The sequence below is a fragment of the Tachypleus tridentatus genome, chromosome 13, assembly GCF_004210375.1.
Source record: "Tachypleus tridentatus isolate NWPU-2018 chromosome 13, ASM421037v1, whole genome shotgun sequence".
Classification (NCBI taxonomy): Eukaryota; Metazoa; Arthropoda; class Merostomata; order Xiphosura; family Limulidae; genus Tachypleus; species Tachypleus tridentatus.
The window spans coordinates 175869708-175888342 of record NC_134837.1 but is presented as its reverse complement, the minus strand read 5'-3'; the positions used below and the strand labels follow the sequence as shown (position 1 = coordinate 175888342).

The following is an 18635-nucleotide window of genomic DNA, read 5'->3' as shown; positions in this document are numbered from 1 at the left end:
TGAAAGATACTTTCCTCAGTACATAGCACCAACCATGACATATAGGTGGAGTCAGTGTAATGGTATGGAGGTGTTTTTCTGTTAATGCAACAGGAGATACTTGCAAAATAAATGGAATAATGAACCAGTACAGATACCATCAGATACTGATTCGTCATGGTATATTCAGTGGTTTGTGTATTATTGGTTAAGGATTCTACTACCTAGAAAATAACTACCCTCTTTCAAACGTTAAGAAAGAAACTGCTGGAGTCATTTTAATGATACAATGGACCCCAAAGAGCCCCGATCTCAACCAGCTTGAGTAGATCTGGAACATGATGGATCAAAAACTTGATATGTCAAAAATTACTTCTAAAGAAACTTAATGGAAGTGTACTACAGACATTTGAAGTAAATTCCCAAAGGACACTTTTATTAGATGTGTTGCAATGATGGTTGAAAGACTGTCTGCAGTTATTAAACCAAAAGGAGGAACACAAAATATTAGCTGTTTACTGAACATACCATAAATCATTTCACATGTAAATTAGTGTGACATACATACAATCTGTTCAAAGTAGTTAAGGTATAAACATCACTATACCTGCTATGTGTCTCAAAGTTCACTGTAAGATTAGCAACATATTTATAATAAATGGGTATGCTGCATTGTGTTGTTTTTTTATTATATTATGAATCATAACTTGATCACAAAAATATAGCTTATGTTTCAAAACTGGTGATGTTTAAGAGTTGTTATTTCTTATTTACAAACCCAAACTGGTCAAGCACCATCCATATGCTAAAGGATTAATCACTCCAGATCTTTTAATACCTGTGATATGTTGATCTTTGATTCTTTAGCACCAGACACTACCATAGCCTTGAAGTTATTAAATTCAGAAAGTGACTTTTGGGTACTAGCACCAGTCTTGTCTCAAGCATCATTTAGAATGCGGTTCACCTGAAAACAGTGAAAATGTTCTATTAAAATTAAAATGCTTTAATATTTTCAGTTGTGACATGTGCAATAAACAGTTACAAATTTTAATATTCACAGAAAGAGAAAAGTTTCATAATGCAACCTTTGCATTAATTATAATGCAATTATGTACCATAATTTAATGTTAACTGAGCTTATAAAGTCAATTTTCTTTGATTCTTAAAAGTCATTATTTGAAACTCACATTAATATTTTTCCAAGTATCTTAAAACTTTTTTCGATCTATGATTACACAATTAAACTGTTATAAAATATATATATATATATATATTCTTCTACATATTAAATATCCATTTATTTCACATTGTTACTGAAAATATGAGGTTTTCTCTCACATATTCTTAACAAATATTAAAAGATGTTATGCAAATGACTACTCCATTTACTTGGTTCTTAAAAGTTTGTCTCAAAGTATTACCAGTTGTTGGTTCCAACTCATCATTATAAGCTTTTTCTGTGACTGGTTCAACTGTGGTAAGCAATGAGCATGGATGTTTGAATTACCTTCGAGTATAAAGAATAAAATGAAGTTTCATTTAGTTCTGGTTTCGACTGTATGACCTTTGAAAATTCCTTTATCAAAGTGACTTTTGGTCGAAAGCTGCAAACGCTTAATGTAACTCATTTTTTATGTTACATTACAGTGAAATTTACTGGCTTGACTTTTTTACCACTATAATGAATAAATTATTACAGATTGAAAATATACACATCAATTATCAGAACTTAAATGATATTAATATCACATTAACAACATAATTAGTACAGTGTATGTGAGATAGTTGTAAATTGTATATGTATACAATAGTGATATTCCTGACATAAAATATGATTCAAAATGCAAATACATATCTCTTGGTAGGGTATCATACCAACAATATACAATTAAACCAAAACCACGATATAAAGATGTGACATTCAAAACACCTTGGTATATTCCATCTTACCTGTCATCTTACATCAAGAATACTTTGCAAAGCAAAATAAATTCTGTACTACTAATGACAAATAGTTTTGTAAATTAAAAAGTGTCATAAGTATGCAACAAATTACTGAACAAGTTGATAATTGAACCATGCATGTGTTGTCTATCAGGCTCATGAAGTATCAGCCTATCACTGATAAACAGGCTAATATTTTTACAAAAATTTCAGTGGCAGTATATATTTAATAATTTGATAGGAAAAATAACAATTTCAATGTTGTGAATATTAATTAATAACTGTAATGATACTTTACACATGCATACATTTCACAAAACAAAATCATGCTAGTTTCAAGATAATACATAGAAAGTCACACATTTATACATGCTTACAGTAGGTCAGTCTATCATTAATAAACAGTCTACCAAACTTAAACAATTTCAGTGACAATGAAAACAATAACAAATGGGATTGGAGAACAAAGTTTCAACCTTCCTAGGTCATCTTCAAGTCAATAAGAGTGCTAATACCCATATCAGCATATGAGACTCATACCCATATGAGACACATTTTTATTTCAAGTGGGTTTCTCGTCATCAAGAAGAATCATATTTCAATCTAGTACACATAGAATGCATGGCAACCTAAGTTCAAAATTTGCTAGTTCTGGGCACTGGTCAAGTGGATTTGTTACAAACCCAGGCAGAATACTATAAAGTTGAAGATAACACACAACCCACTGAAAAATATTTCTGAGAAGCCTTCAGTAAAAAATTAAAGTGTCTGAGATTTCAATCATTTTGGCATATAGTCAGTTTCATCACTGGACTTTCATGGACTTAATACATTTTTATTTTATTAACATTTTTACATTTTATAACTTCCTTTAATTCCAAATACCTTAGATTAAAAAGAAGAAAACTAATTCCAAAGTATAACACATAGAAAATAATTAATTATATGCAATATTTACATGGACTTGGGTGTAGAAATACTCAATAAATATGTATTAATCGTGAGTACAACTTTCTATAGGATTGGAATATTCATAAAAGACTTTTTTTTAACTTTACCTTAAATTTAATCTGAAAGTTGACCATGGAAGAACTCTAATGCCCCATCATAGACATTTTATGCAAAGTGGATGGCCGATTGAAAATGATAACATCACCATTCTGAGCATGCCTTTCCACCTGAAACAAGAAATACTAACAATTTTTAATTAAAACATAACAAAAGATCATAATTGTGTTTCAACATTTTTTTAAATATAGTACCACTTAATCCTATTTTCTCCATAATGGTTGTACAGAATTTTGTATGTGAACATCTACCTAATGTTTTTCAGCTTCTTATGCAACAAGAAAACCAAACAGTCATAAAGTTTATATATGTAAAAAAATGGGTGGTATGGATAGAGAAAGCACTGTGTAGACTGATAGTTTGAATTAAACTAAAAAAGCTGTGTAAATTGTAAAATTTACTGAACAACTGACTTTCTATCAAAATCAAACTGCTTAGTTGATGAAGTCTTTCAATATTATTAACACATAAAATAGTCACCACATTTGATAAGGTATGTACACGAACACATAATTTATGTACTGAGATTTAAGAACCGAGATTAAAACATTATGATTAAATTTACTAACAAAACATTATATCTTAAGAACTATAGGTTTAAGACTCTTAGGACATACTTTATAACCACACTGAAGGTGGAGGTCACTAGCTTTGGGACAAAAAGCTAAATCAATTCTTTCACCATTGTCTCGAATAATATACTTTGCTCCAGGATACTGGCTGTTTCCACGTCTTACCAGTTCATGCATCCTTAAAAAACAAGTTATACATACCTTTCAGGGATACAAGTTAAATATATCCACACTGTAATAAAATTAGATTTTTCCAGCACAATGTATCCAATCACTTAATTTTTTTTAACATGTATCTACTAGATTAACAATTAAATTTGTCTGATTTCAAAAATGCTAAGCCTACTTTTACTTCCATAACCTACAAAACATAATAGTAAAATTTTAATTACTTTGAGAATTGGAATAATCATAAATCCAAATTTTAAATAGTTGATTTTTTGTAACACTCCAATTTAATCATTATTTTGAGTAATTTAATATTGGAGTAATCAAAAGCTGTAATCAAAGGAAAAATAACAGTTCATTAATTAACGTATCAAAACAAGATACATTATTTATATTCCCTTAACATATCCAAAACCTTCTTGACATGCTATTAAAATCAAATGTTTTTGGATGCATTGGAGGTTTTCTTATTTCACTAAAATATGTGCATCCTCAGTGGCATGGCAGCTAGCTTCATAATATAATTAAACAACTAGCAAGACGACATATGCATAGATCACTGATAGGTTGCTCCAAGTACTTTGATGGCAGAATGGTTCTAACTATGCAACATACTATTGACGATAACTTATTAATAATAACACTATTTAAATCAAAATATGAAAGGCAATAAAACCAGTAAAACCTAGTTTCAAAAATTGCATATTTTCAAATTTTTGTAAGAATTTTTGATAAAAAAATAACCTGTACAGACTTTGTTAGACTATCTGACAAATTACTTTGTCAGAAAAAGAATATTAATATCATTTTACAAAGATTACTCTTTCATTCTGATATACAATCCTTCATCCATTATATTGAAAGGTTAAAATTCAAAGAACTTCTGTATATTTATAAAATATTAAAATCCACAAACAAACGTTTCACAACTGTAAAAGTCACCATGTTTCAAACATGGTTTCATGTCATCTTCCTGAAACATGAAGAATAACTTTACAACTACTGCTCAGTTTAACTTAAAATTTTAACTGTATATCACACAAAGCATTGTTTGCTTTTAAATTTTAATACCTTCATATATTATTTTCATATTCATTCAAACAACTGCTATTAAATATTATTGTGCCACAGCGCTTTGGCACAACGCCATCATATACAAACTAAATCACCTACAAATAAATCCCACGATAGTCAAATGGATTTCAAATTTCTTAACCAATAGAACAGCACAAGTAAAAGTCAATAAAACCATATCCAAATTATTTAATATAACGGCAGGAGTGCCCCAAGGATCAGTCCTCTCTCCACTTCTATACATAATTTTCGTCAGTGACATACCTTTTCCAAATCTAACATACACACACAATTCACAATACGCAGAGCGACATCGCAATCTGGAGCACCTCCAGAAACCCAGTAATGGCCATGTCTCGCATGCATAAGAATCACTAAACAACGTCTCAACATGGAGCAACAAGTGGAGGGTCGTGTTAAATCCGACAAAACACAAGCAATCACCTTCTATAGAAAACTAAAGAAGCAAAGAAAAATCTAGAAAAATAAAACTATCACTTGGAAACACAACCATTAACATGAGCAAAAACATCACATTCCTTGGCATCACTTTCGACACAAAACTAACATGGAAAAACACATAAACAATATACACTCATCAATCAGAAAAGGATTTCATATCTAAAGACTATAACTGGTAAACAATCGAAATGCTCACCGAACACCATTATACAAATATACAAGGCTTACATCCGTCCACTAATAGAGTAATGGATGTCAAGTAACATACAATATGTCAAACAACACACTCCAAAAAAATCCAAGTGCAACAAAACAGAATATTAAAATCCGCATTCAGTTTACCATCATTTACGCAACAAATTATCTACACCAAATTAGTAATTTACCAACTATAAGAAATAGAATAACAGAACTTTCTCTCAAATATTATCTAAAAGCAGAAAATAGAAACAAACTAACGGCATCACTACACAAATTATCAAATGCACCAACAAAATACATATCACCTTACAACATATTTCAAGAATCACAATCCACTCAACAAAAAATCTAAATAAATAAAATCTATGTTATTAACATGAATTCCTTTTTTCAGGTACAGGGCACACGACAGGCAAAACTTTCGGCGCCTGTCGTATGAAAGTGGGTTTTCTCGGGGCACTCCCGTTTCCCCACATCAAAATCTTCAGGCATTGGATTTCTAGATCCCAGCCCAGGCAACTTTTTTGCCAGACCCTGAATCGGGCCGTTTCATTTGATCTGGATTTGAATGAATTACATTCATGTTCACATCTGCCCAACTTTTTCCTTTCGGGACAGGTCCCGGCCTTTCTTTCCACTGCTGCCTTTGCCTCCACCCAAAACAACATTTAGAGAGACATTCTCCACCCAAAAAGTCAAGAATAATAATGATAATCAATCTATTAAAATAATAAAAAAAAAAACCACCACTAAATCTTAATAACAATCCACGAAAGGGGACGAAGAGGAACTACAAAGTTCCTGAACACCCCAGTTGGAGAGAGAACTCTTCTGATTTCTCTCTCTCTAAACTGAACCCCTGCCACGTTAGTTTAGTTTAGTTTAGTATTAAATATTAAGTATTTCTGGTAAAAACAATGCACAGCCATAATACTGGAACATTCAATAAATTCTGTTAAATGTGGCAGTGCGGCAAAAACCAAATGCAGCCAAATGCCAAGGAAAGGGGATTGAAAACAAGTAAAATATTTAAGCTGATCAAATGAGAGAAAAAAAACTACATTTTTTTTATTTTGACCCAGTAAACTAGCTGTTAACACAAAACACCAGTCCACTATAATGGTATTATGTTTGCTTCAGTCTTAAAAGAAATAATAAAATTATGCTTTAATTTACTTGTAATTCATGCCATTTATGGCCAAATTCCACATAAAAATTAAAGAACAAGGAATGCAATTTAAAACAACTAAACAAAATAAATAATTTTAAGAAAGAACATATTGCACTAAGAATCATTCATTAGTCAGCATACATAAACAAGTAACCAAAAAAATGCCCTCAGTAAAAAATTAGAGTGACTGACATTTCAATCACGTAACTCATATTATGTCATATTCATCACAGGGCTTTTGAAATTAAACTAATTAATGGTTTTGAAATGTGTAAAAAAAAAAAATTTAAATTTAAAGAAAGTTAAATTTTCTTATAGTTTTATGAACAAATTTTCTGTAACTATATTCAATGCATTTCAAAACTAGCCAAGTTTATCTCATACACCACTTTCATTCTACACAAACTATAATATATATTAATATACTGTTAAGAACAATATACTTGCACTAGATTATGTTCTCTGAAAACACCTGTATAAAAAATACATGATTGACAATTCTAAGCTTCCAAAGACATACATACCAGCTTTTTTGTGGGTTCTTCAGCATGCTGCTGAGCTTCACTAATCAATTTTGTGTATATTTCAGAAATGTTCTTTCTTTTGCACAGATCATAAATGTGAGCCACTCTTTCCCTTAGCTGACCTGTGGACTTGGATATTATTTCCTAATTTTTGGATTATTCTAAAGCAAATGTATGACCAAAGTGGCCTGGATATTCTGTCATGTTCCCAGCACACGCCTGACATTGAGAATGCCTATGAATCACACCCTGTCGAGGGTGTCCATCCAGCCACCCGCTTTGGCCAACCTGCTTCATAAATTTCTGAATAGCGAATCTCGCCTTCTGTGACAGACATGCAAAACTAAAAGAAATTCAAAATATGAGAGAATAAATGTTTTATACATTCTGGGAATATATCAATATGACTTTTAAACTCAGTTGCTGCTTGATGTAGGTTGCTAAACCTTTTAAAATTTTACACATGGAAGACATGAAACAAAATATTTTTTAGGTTTTATATTAACAGCTGAATAGCCAAAAGTCTTAAATTACTATGTCAATACTGAATTCCACTATAATTTATAAAGGTCAGTACCTAAGCTGTATTTAAGTATTAAATAAATATGAAATTTCAAGCACACTACAGACACAACCTATCTCCTTGAAATTTTGGTTCAAAAGAATGAGGCGACCTTCTAAAACATTAAAAAATTGCTGAAAAACTCACTAGGGGACATTCTAAACTGCAGATTAGTTATTCACGCAATATATTGAAATAAGTGTACATATAAAGGACCATTTCCAAACATGGAAAGAGGTGAATGGGCCACTGTGTTTGATTCAGTACATAAGCCATATCTCAGAAAAATATCAAGATATGAGGTTGTTATTTGATATTCTTGATTGTCAATATTGGTAATTTGAGTTTCTAATTTATATAAAACTGCAGACTTAGCATTTTGACACCACAAGCATCTAATTTTAATCAGTACTATGTTCAGCATATCAAGTGACTTGCCAAAATAGGAATTTAGGTGTGATCATACCAAATATTTAAATTAAGAAATTAATTAATGCATAATAGTAAAACTGGATTATAAATTAGAATTTGATACCAGACTTATTAACATAAAAATTCATAAAATAGTAGTTCAATAAAAGTTTGAATACAAGTCAACAAATGGAATGATGTGGCCTCTGATCTTTGATCCATCGTGATAGGGTTAAGTAGATTTAAAAACACTAATATCTTATCCAAGTTTAAGACCAATTAAAAGATATACAAGGAAACCCATATAATGGCACTTCTGTGTTTGTGTCAATAAAAAGTAATGCAATTGTCACCACATCTAAAACACAGATATTTGAAATGTAAAGCACAATTATTAAATTATTTTGAAACTAAATGTTTCTGAAAACAATCAAAATTTGTAAGAAAATGAATATGTCACATCATACAGTAATGAAACTCTTGCTTATATGTATGGTACTGAAAACATTTTTATTACATGACGTGCGACCTCCAGCATTGCAAAACTTTTATCCTTTGTGTACATAGATTTACAATATAGGTCACAATTTTTTCCATTTCTTGTCATGGAGTACTTTTTTCTCCTTTCATAGATACAGAAAATTTGGCAACTGAATTTGCTGCACATAATGGAGCAAAATGAAGGTGAAGAAGTCACACATAGATTCAATGTTTACAAAGTTATAAAGCGATTAACAGAAACAGTTCTGTTTTATCAGTTTTTTGAGTATTTACCAAGCGTTCAAGCAAAAAAAAGACTCATTTATGACCAACAAATTGAGAAAAACTTATAAAAATATTCTTGAAGTGATGCTATTTGTTTACAAATACACAGGGTGCAAATATGACATCACATGCTAATCTAATTGTTTTTCATGAATTAAAGATACAAAGTGATGAATGGCATCAGAAACAGTTTTGTATTATCAGTTTTTCAAGTAACTACCCAATCTTCTTGCAAAAAACTGTCATTTGCAATATTCTTAACTTTATTTATTGAGTTTATTATACTGTATTAATTTTTTACATGACTTATTATACCCTTCCAACTTGTATCGTTCCTTGAGAAAAATTATATTGTGGAAAAAAGTATTTTTCAGGTTTTCAAAAACAAAAAGTGAACACAACCAAATGAATGGTGTATGGTGAGGTAAAATGCAAGCTCTTGAGGTTCTAAATAAGTATTACCATTGATTAGCACATTGCTCACCAACAGCTAAGTAAATGCCTTTTGTCTCTGGACAAAAATAAAAAAGAATTGAACAGATATTACAATAAAAGACTGCAAGGTGCTCATAGCCACCATGCACTGTCATCCCTACCAAATGCTGGCACCACAAGTGAGCACTGGCACTACAGGTAATCAGCTAGTATCTATAATATACTATGTTGTTATGCTTTGCATCTCCAAAACCATTAATCCAAACATAGTTTTAGATATTCCTATAAAATCTAATAACACTGTGTTTACCCACTCAATGAATTTTAAGATATTCTGCCTTAAAATATTTTATATATCATTAAAAAGTAATATAAATATAGTGTATCCTACACCAGCCATCCTGAGATACATTTTTACTTCAAGTGGGTTTCTCATCATCACAAATATAAATAGTGTTAACCTCATATACAAATTACATATGTACTCTTCTCAGACAGTACATACAACTTTTATTAAGCCAGTCCCTAGCATGCACTAATCTCTTAGCTTTTCCCAGGTCAAACTATACCAGAAGTCTCCAATTTATTTAAAAATCAACAACCACAGTAATCTCAATGAAACAAAATTATAACTAATTAAAATTAATTTACTATGCTTACAGAGAATGCAGACAATACAAAACCATGATAAATTAAAGTACTTGAAAACATGTAGTCATGAAAGGTTTCTGATGTAACATGCTTCAAAACTGACAATGTATACAAGAAAAACAAAAGTTTCCAGTTTTAAGATATGATCACATATTTGAATTTGTTAAACCAAAAATGAATTCTGTTTAATTATACTGTTTTGGCACCATCATGTACAAAATTCCATTTTCAAATCATTTCAGCTAAAAATCAATAACATATGCAAGTAGCTGTTTGGTACATTTATATGAAAAGTAATTTTTCTTTCCAAACGAAAAAATACAACTATGTGACATAAAAATCAAAACAAAGTTCCACATATGAATATTTCAATTACAGTTCTATTTTGCACATATTTGAGAAAACTGATACATTTTTTTTAATTTCATGTCATTTACTCTCATAAAATGAGAGGGAATCCTTAATGTGAGCAACATTTGAAATTCTTTTGGGCAAGATCAGAGTAAATTAATCTACAAAACCTTTATTTTCCTTTTTTTATTAGCTACATTTTGTGCACCACTAATACAAAGCAAGGAGCACATATATACCCGATTCAATTTTATTACTTGATGAGGATTTCTACCAGTTCTCCTTCAATTTGAAGTTTTTTTAAGCACAATTAAAGTAATCCATGAGATTTTTGGTGTGATCAAACACAATCAAAAAGGTTTGACCTCCTGAATACAAATCTATAAGCAGATCTCAGATTGATCAAGAGATGACAGAGTTATGAGCTAAAATTCTGAATTTGATTTTCAAAAAAACTCAATTATTCTATGAGTCACTATACTGCTGCTAAGAATTCAAGATGCTAGGCTGGAAAAAGTGTTATCCTTACACATACTGCTCCAAAGATATACTTGTTGTATTTCATAACTTAAGAAAAAAAACATACCATTAAACCAAATGTTTTCTTTCATGTGTAGACCAAAAAAATTCACCATCTTCATACATCAGTTCTTCACAAAACAATCTGACATTTAAAACCAAAATTAAAAATGCATTTAAAAAAATTAATATTTCAGAAACATGTTAATAAACCCATTTCTTGAAATGGAGTATTGAGAAGTCTAATTTCTACTTCCTTTAGTCAGAATTTATGCTGATTTGATTTCTTAATTTCTATGATAGAACTAAGCTACATTAGAATAAAAAGCTAAATAACTGAGAAATATTCCCAAAGTTGCCACTTACCATTTTTACACAGAAGTCTCTGAAAGTTTTAAACTACTATAAGTTTACTTGTTTAAACTGCAAATTTCAAAAGTCATTAAAAAGACAAAACTGCATGGTCTGATTACCTCTACACACAGACACTGCCATGCATTGTCAATAGCAACATATACATATAGAATATCCTAAGTATTAAAACTCAATTTCATTGACCTTTTTTGATGATAATTATAACTACAATTATCATGTTAGCAGCATTTTATATCACTTTATAAGCACTAACATCAAAACAATCATTAACAATTCTAAAGTAAATTTAATGGAGGTTTAAAACGTGTCTTGTTCAACTACAACAAATTAAATAGTTGTATTTTAACTGATCCTAATGTGTTTTAAGTTATTATAATCCAACCTCATATTTCACAACTTATTTCTATATCTTCAATACAAACTGTTAAAACAGTTCTTGCTACAGTTATTACACTATCTGAACACACTAACTATAACATAAAAACTGTCTAGTATTAATTGTGATTTTCTTATGTACCATTTTACCAAATACACATAAACTCGAAAACATGAATCAATAAAACAAGTATGATTTTTATTTAATATTTGAAATTTGTCAGGATAATTATCATACTTTGAAAAGTCCTTATATGATTACCAAAATACATAATAAACAACCTATAAAAACTTCACATAATATCAATCAGGTCATAATTATGAAAAGATTAAAGAAAATGAAACATCCTTCTACAGAATTATGTTTGGTTTAAATAATAATTCTCTCCTCCCTGATGACAAGCAAAATTTATGTTATATAGAGAAGCCCTCAGTAAAAAATTAGAGTGACTGTATTTCAATCATTTTCTTCATAAAATTAAGCTTTCATCATTGGGCTTTAAGAAATCATTTTCACCATTTTATTTTCAAACAGCAGTATAAAATAAACTCCATTTTTAACTTGGGTAGACATTCATTTACTAATACAAGATTTCTCATTTTACACTATTTACTCTGAGGCACAAATAATTTTAAATAAGTTGTACATACAACACAGTAACACTAAATTTAAATACACTAACAGTCTCCATATTGATCATCAATACTAATGCAACTTAAAGAATTCCACAATGCTATTTTGATACACTTTTAAGAAGATTAGATTGGTTTACCTATGAAAACATGCAATACATTCAAAGCATCTCCTTCCTGTTGGGGAAAGCACAAGATATCCCAATATGAGGGTTTGTTTGTAGGTTTACAAAAAATTAAATGTACAAGGAATTCAAATTCATCTAATATACATTTATTTGTATTTTGATGGAAAAGTGCTCTTCTTGTAGTCTGGTAACTGCATAATTTATTTTAACAGCAAGTTCTGAAACTTGATGCATGCCACTAGTATATATATATTTGGACACACACAACTATATTATTTATGTTATATAATTACAATTTTATAATTACATTTGTTTTAATTTAATCTGTTTTCTTTTTAGATTGTTAATAAATAAATAAATGTTTTTACTGTCCATATATATATAGGGATGTCGAGACATGCAGAACACACAAATGCTAGTTGTCAAACTTTGATCTCAATAATCAAATGGTCTTGAGCACATCAACACTGATCCACTATTTCACTCAAATTTCAGGCTTAACTAAAATTCATTTCTACAGTAAAACAGGTTTGCACCAATGAATATCAAAAAGTAAAAGCAGACAAGTGTGAAAGTGTACTTATATTTCAAGTGATAAACTTCTGGGTAATACTGACTGTAAAACAAAACTAGAGATAACAGTGCATGTTTATTATTACCTCCTCATATTTATCATAACACTTATGCCTATAGAAAGATAACTTTCAAGCTACTATTCTAATACATATTTCATTTATTTAGTAAAAAGTGCAGCCCACATTTACAATGACATAAGTTCATACACACAGTACTAAAAATTGGCTGACTACAAGAAGATTGAAAAGTTGGTATTCCCCCAAACAACTGTAACAAAGTCACATAGGATTGAACAGTGATTTTGAAAATATTTCCAAAGTAATTACAAACCTGGAAAATGTTTTTCATTATTTTTCTTGGTGCTAATAGCAATTGTTTTATATTATTATTGTGTTTAATTACAAATATTATTTTGTTCTTGAGTAATCACATAACCAACAGTTGGCACTTGTGAGCATGATGGCCAATAGAACATCCCACAACAGTATCAGACAATAAATCATTATTGATCATGCAAGATTTATTTTTGATCAGGTTACTTCACTAATTGATGGGCAAAAAATTCCACTACATAATTCTACATAAATCAGTTGTAAAATAAAAATAAAAACAAACCCTTCCATCTGTTAACCTCTGGTACAGGTAGAATTACTAATAGAACAAAACTTTGCAACTGTCTTTTAAAAAGTCCAACATGTAAATATAACATACATACAAAAAATTCCAAACTGGACCCTCTTCACATGGTGCTTTAGAATCTGAAGTTATAATGGATGTCATGCTGAACCTTTATACAATTTTTGCAATGGCTGTCCAATATATCAGATGCAAAACTAAGTAAAAACCTCTGGTTCACCCAACCTGAAAATAAACATTCTTTAAGATAAAAAAATTATAAAAAATAAAATTTAAACTTAAAAATCACATGTATCATCACACTTGAACAGTTCATTAAGAAAATATTTACAATACACATGAGAACACACAGTCTATTAAATACCATTAGAATCTAAAATCAGATTTTTGATGCTCCAATGTCCAGGTAACACTCAGATCTGAATTACAGTGTTTTCTTTTAACTCTGTTTTTCTAGTTATAAAATGTAAAGACTTCAATGAATTATGCAATGGTACTGAATAACAGATGACTCAATTATCAACTAACTTCCTGTTCAAATAAATGTATTGTAATTAGTAAGATTCATTTTCAAAACATAAATTTGGAAGAGAATTCTAGTTTCCATAACATTTGTTCAAAAATATATGAATAAAATTCAGTAGGTTTTGTGTATGCATGTGTGTTTACAAACAATGATGATCCAAAAATAACTCTGCCAATACAAAAAGAGAATATATTTTAAATGAAGTACAAATGGAATTTAAAGTACAATACTTTTCAATTCCAAGTCATATAAATTTGAAGCACTTGTAGTTGTACATCAAAATACTTTCTAAAGTTCTAGTTTGTTATTTTTAAGTTTAACAAAGCTTTTTAAGCAATTTAAATTAGTTAAGATTGGGTACAAGTAAGCTTGAAGTTAAAATATTAGGGTTAATAGTAATACTAGATTGTTAGGCTCAACTCAGTTTTGTGATAGTAGCACTAGAATTACAAAACACTTAATTATGTATCACAAAACTTATCATAACTTTTGTCAGCTAATTAAAACATTATCTATCTCAAAGAGTCTGTTTATTGTTTCTATTACTAGCACCAGCTTAATATATTAATAAATATTTAAACTGGCAGTTGGTTTTGTGTAAGATATGAGATGGTGTGCATCATAGTTATGGTAATGATAATAAACAGAATCAGTATTAGTTAATGGGATTTTTCATGACAGACCAGTCTATTGGCTGTAAAATAGCTTCATTTTAGATATATATTTTTGTTTCTATACACGTTAGAAATGGAGAATACAAATTAATAAATTTAAATACAATTACAAAGTGGGAGTAGATTTTTTGGGCTCACAGGTGGTAGGACTGGTTTATCTTTGATAACTGTGATCCTGATATAAATCTTCTAGAGGCTCAGAACAATACCATATATCACACCTGCACAGCTTTCTTACTTGTGGGATAAGAGTTAGCTTTGGGGAGAATACTGTGCAATTAAGAGACAAATAGCAAACAGGATCAAAACAAAAGTGAAATGTGAGTGGCGTGTTAGAAAGGGTGCACAACAGAAAACAGATGGGCTACAGTTTCAGGTTCAGTTTATGTCCAGATACCAATCTTATAAAAGATAGGAACCTTTGGTTGTTTGCAATGGTCCAAGAGGTTTACATAGTGGGAACTCTATCATGTAATATAATGAAACAATTATCAGTAATAGATAGAGCTTTGAACATGATTAACTGATTACCTAAAAGCACCAACTACATTGAGTTGTTTTTAAATTTCACACAAAGCTACATGAGGGCTATCAGCACTATCCATCCATAATTTAACACCGTAAGACTGAAAGGAAGGCAGTTTGTTATCACCACCCACTGTTAACTCTTGGGTTACTCTTTTACCAACAAATAGTGGGGTTGACCATTCAATTATAATACCTCCACAGCTGAAAGTGCAAACATGTTTAATGTGACAGGGATACGAACCCATAACCCTGAGATTACGAGTCGAGCACCTTAACCACCTGATCATGCTGGGCCACACTGATTAGTGTCACATACAATAATGCATACGTCCAGATGAATTTGGCTCCTGCTAGCAGCCATTTGAAAACCATATATAATTTTGGTCTAATTTTGCAAGATTGGATACTAATAGGAAACAATTCAGAACACTTTTCAGTTGGTTTTGAAATTGAAAAATTATCTTACAAAAAGAAGCTACTTTTCCAAATCTTTTTTTAGCTCTTTAGAAAAGATTTAGAGAAGCCACTCTAAGCTCCAATCAAAACATTTATTTTTCTAACAGGGTGATTAACTTACAGAACAACTTCCCATCAGCATCAGCACAGATCTTAGCTTCACATAAATTTACATAAAACCACAGATTTCTTGTAAAATAAAAGATGAGTTTAAACTTTTACTTTTTTCATGGGTGGACATGCATGGGCAGCCTTGTGGAGTCAAACAGTTCCTCTCTGTCAGTTCTTTTTGTTTGTATATTTGTTGTTGTAATTTTAAAATAGCCACCTGTAGTTTTACAAATAAAAAGTTTACTATATATTCTGTAACACATATACTTAAAACATTTTTCACAAATTACCTTTTCTGTATTCATCATGGCAGTATTACACTCCCACACTAAATATAAAATGTCAAATGATAGAAATCAGAGCTTTATTTTTACAATATAGTAGTTTACCTTTTGAAAATGGTTATTAAATACAGTATATGAAATTAATTTAAAAGAGTATATGAGAAAACTTTATAGATACTTGATGATAAAAGCTGGCCTTAAATATTTTACTTTTAAACTAATGGTTGTGATGACCTAGATAAACCAATAGGTCACTTGTCTTTACACACATACACATTGTACAACTGCAGTTGAACTCCAGTTAGCTACCTAAATGTACTTATCTCAATGAAATATATTTGGGTGTTTATCCTTCATGTTATTTTGTAATCTCAGTTTTAACTCTAAAACATAGTATTTGAATTCATAATTGCTTACTTGATTGTTTTTTGTTTTCTTTAGGTGTAACAATGAAACATTAGAACCACACATTGAAAATTTTACCTATAATTCAACTTACTTAACAACTAACCTAGTTCTCTTCTAGGTAACAATGAAAAATGTTAGCAAGCGTATGAAGATGGCATATCCAGTTATTGTATTAATTTACTAAATCAATAAACGTTTCATTGTCACAGTTACTATGTTAGGCCTATCGTCAGATCAAGTCTTACACGAGTATATACTAAAACATACATAAACTTTATAATAATTTACTCAAAAATAACATCACATATAATTCCTTAATTGGTTGTTTAACCCTACCAAATGTATTAACAAAACTGAAATTTAGATACAAAACAATTTGACTACCAAATAACATCATCATCAAACAACAAAGTGACGGGTATTCCGATTTGACATTTTGCGCCTCAGGAAGAAACACAAAGCAATCGAGGGCGCTCAGAAGACTCCTTGTCTTCGCCCTACTCGCGAAGTTAAATTTGATACTGGGCTAGTGATTAAGAGCTAAACCGAAAGAATTTTAAGTTTACGAGAATGTGCTGTAGGCTGGTGGTTTGCGACAGGTTAAATATTGCTCCCCCCCCCAATATAGATGTGGGAGGAAAACGGGAGTACCCCGAAAAAACCAACTTTCACTAACCAGATGCCTAATAATAGTGCCTGAGCTTTGAACAAAAATGATAATTAGACATAATAAACATTACTAAATTCAGTTAGAAGACATTAGTAAATTGTGTTAAGTGTATTAAAGGATGAAATGTGTGTTTGCCAAGAGGAGGGGCTGGCTAATAAATCGGTGAATTGGGCTGTAAGCGAGTTACGGTTTACTGCTTTTTTTATAAAATTCAGTGGCTAGTCGGAGTAAACGTGTTTTTACAGGTAGTATATTATAGATTTTATCTAGGTAACAGTGGGGAATTTAGCAAATGAAAGGCAGTCATGATTGCCGTGTATTGTAATGCTGGTATTTTCTTATTTAAAGAGTCGGGCATGTTACAGAATAGCATGCAACCATACTCGACCAGGGGTCGAATGTATACTCTGTATATGAACATAATGGTGTGAGGGTTACAACCTTTGTTCATACCGCTGATCCTTCGAAGAAAGGAAATGCGGTGACTAATACGTGATGCAATTGTATTAATGTGGGTTGACAAGGTTAGTTGGGAATTAAAATGAATACCTAAAAATTTAACAGATTTAGAAAAGGGGTTAAGTATCATGAATTTTGATTTACACCTTGGACATTCATTCCTTTTCGAAGCATCTATAGAATCAAATCGCTTGTGATTTGTGGGGGTTCAGTGCTACCCGCCATTTGTCACACCAGTGTGTGATGGCGTTGATGGTATTCTGGACACGATGAGCGGCTATAACGGGGTTAGTAGACGTACTCCAGACAGCTAAGTCGTCGGTGTATTGTGAAGCATGAGTGTGAATAAAAGCGGGGAAAGGAATATCATTTACAAAGAGAATGTATAATAAGGGGCTAAGTATGGAGCCTTGGGGAACTCAGCTAGTACAGGGAACGAGTGAGAGAGTTCATTATTAACTCTGGCGAAACGGTTATTTAAAAAGCTAGCTAACCAGCGGATAAAGGTATTCGGAATGTTTATGGAGAACAGATTGAAAAGGAGAGCGTTATGCCACGCAAAATCGAAGGACCGTCTGACATCGAGGAATACACCCACGGCAATCTGGTTCTAGATAAATGCTTAGAATAGGGATTCGGTAAGTCTAACAAGGTGGTCAGCAGTTTGACGTTTTCGCCGGGAGGCGTTCTGGATATTAGATAAGAGGGTTATTAGTTTCAGCGAAGAAAGTAAGTCTTTTTTGTGATGATTTTCTCTAATAATTTGCCTAAGATATTGATGAGGCTAAGAAGTCTGTAGTTTGAAGGATCAAACAGGTTACATGAGGATTTGCGGATGACAGTGAAAGTGGCTGTTTTCCAGTAATTAGGGTAGTAGCCATGCAAAATGGAATAATCGCATATAGAAAGTAGATGATTTAGAAAGTTCAGGGGTAG

At 31.0% G+C, this 18635-nt stretch overlaps 2 protein-coding genes across 4 annotated transcripts in view; one reads left to right on the top strand and one right to left on the bottom strand.

Moving 5' to 3' along the window:
- LOC143239795 (protein ABHD14A-like) overlaps positions 1 to 18635 on the top strand; it is a 93367-nt gene that overhangs the window by 65831 nt on the left and 8901 nt on the right. The window lies entirely within an intron of this gene.
- LOC143239803 (DNA-directed RNA polymerase II subunit RPB1-like) lies at positions 1014 to 17265 on the bottom strand. 3 transcript variants are annotated; one of them, XM_076481325.1, is made up of 7 exons: positions 16955 to 17265; positions 15990 to 16095; positions 13659 to 13808; positions 7167 to 7509; positions 3612 to 3744; positions 2985 to 3104; positions 1266 to 1489 (listed from the first exon to the last, which is right to left on the bottom strand). In XM_076481325.1, exons 4-6 carry the CDS (start codon positions 7190 to 7192, stop codon positions 3021 to 3023), a joined length of 243 nt encoding a protein of 80 aa, XP_076337440.1. In that variant the 5' UTR covers positions 7193 to 7509; positions 13659 to 13808; positions 15990 to 16095; positions 16955 to 17265; the 3' UTR covers positions 1266 to 1489; positions 2985 to 3020. The 3 variants fall into 3 exon arrangements, 2 of the variants coding, with proteins under 2 accessions (XP_076337439.1, XP_076337440.1); XR_013021371.1 differs by lacking the exon at positions 16955 to 17265 and adding an exon at positions 16580 to 16948 and having other exon boundaries at positions 1014 to 3104; positions 13663 to 13808; XM_076481324.1 differs by having other exon boundaries at positions 1014 to 3104; positions 13663 to 13808.

Excerpts from the sequence above, each read along its gene's own strand:
- LOC143239803 (XM_076481324.1), bottom strand. The coding sequence starts at position 7,192 with ATGCTGAAGAACCCACAAAAAAGCTG. Across the intron at positions 3,745-7,166 it reads AAGAACCCACAAAAAAGCTG|GATGCATGAACTGGTAAGAC; the intron begins GTATGTATGTCT and ends TTGTTTTTTAAG. Across the intron at positions 3,105-3,611 it reads ACCTTCAGTGTGGTTATAAA|GTGGAAAGGCATGCTCAGAA; the intron begins GTATGTCCTAAG and ends TTCTTGTTTCAG.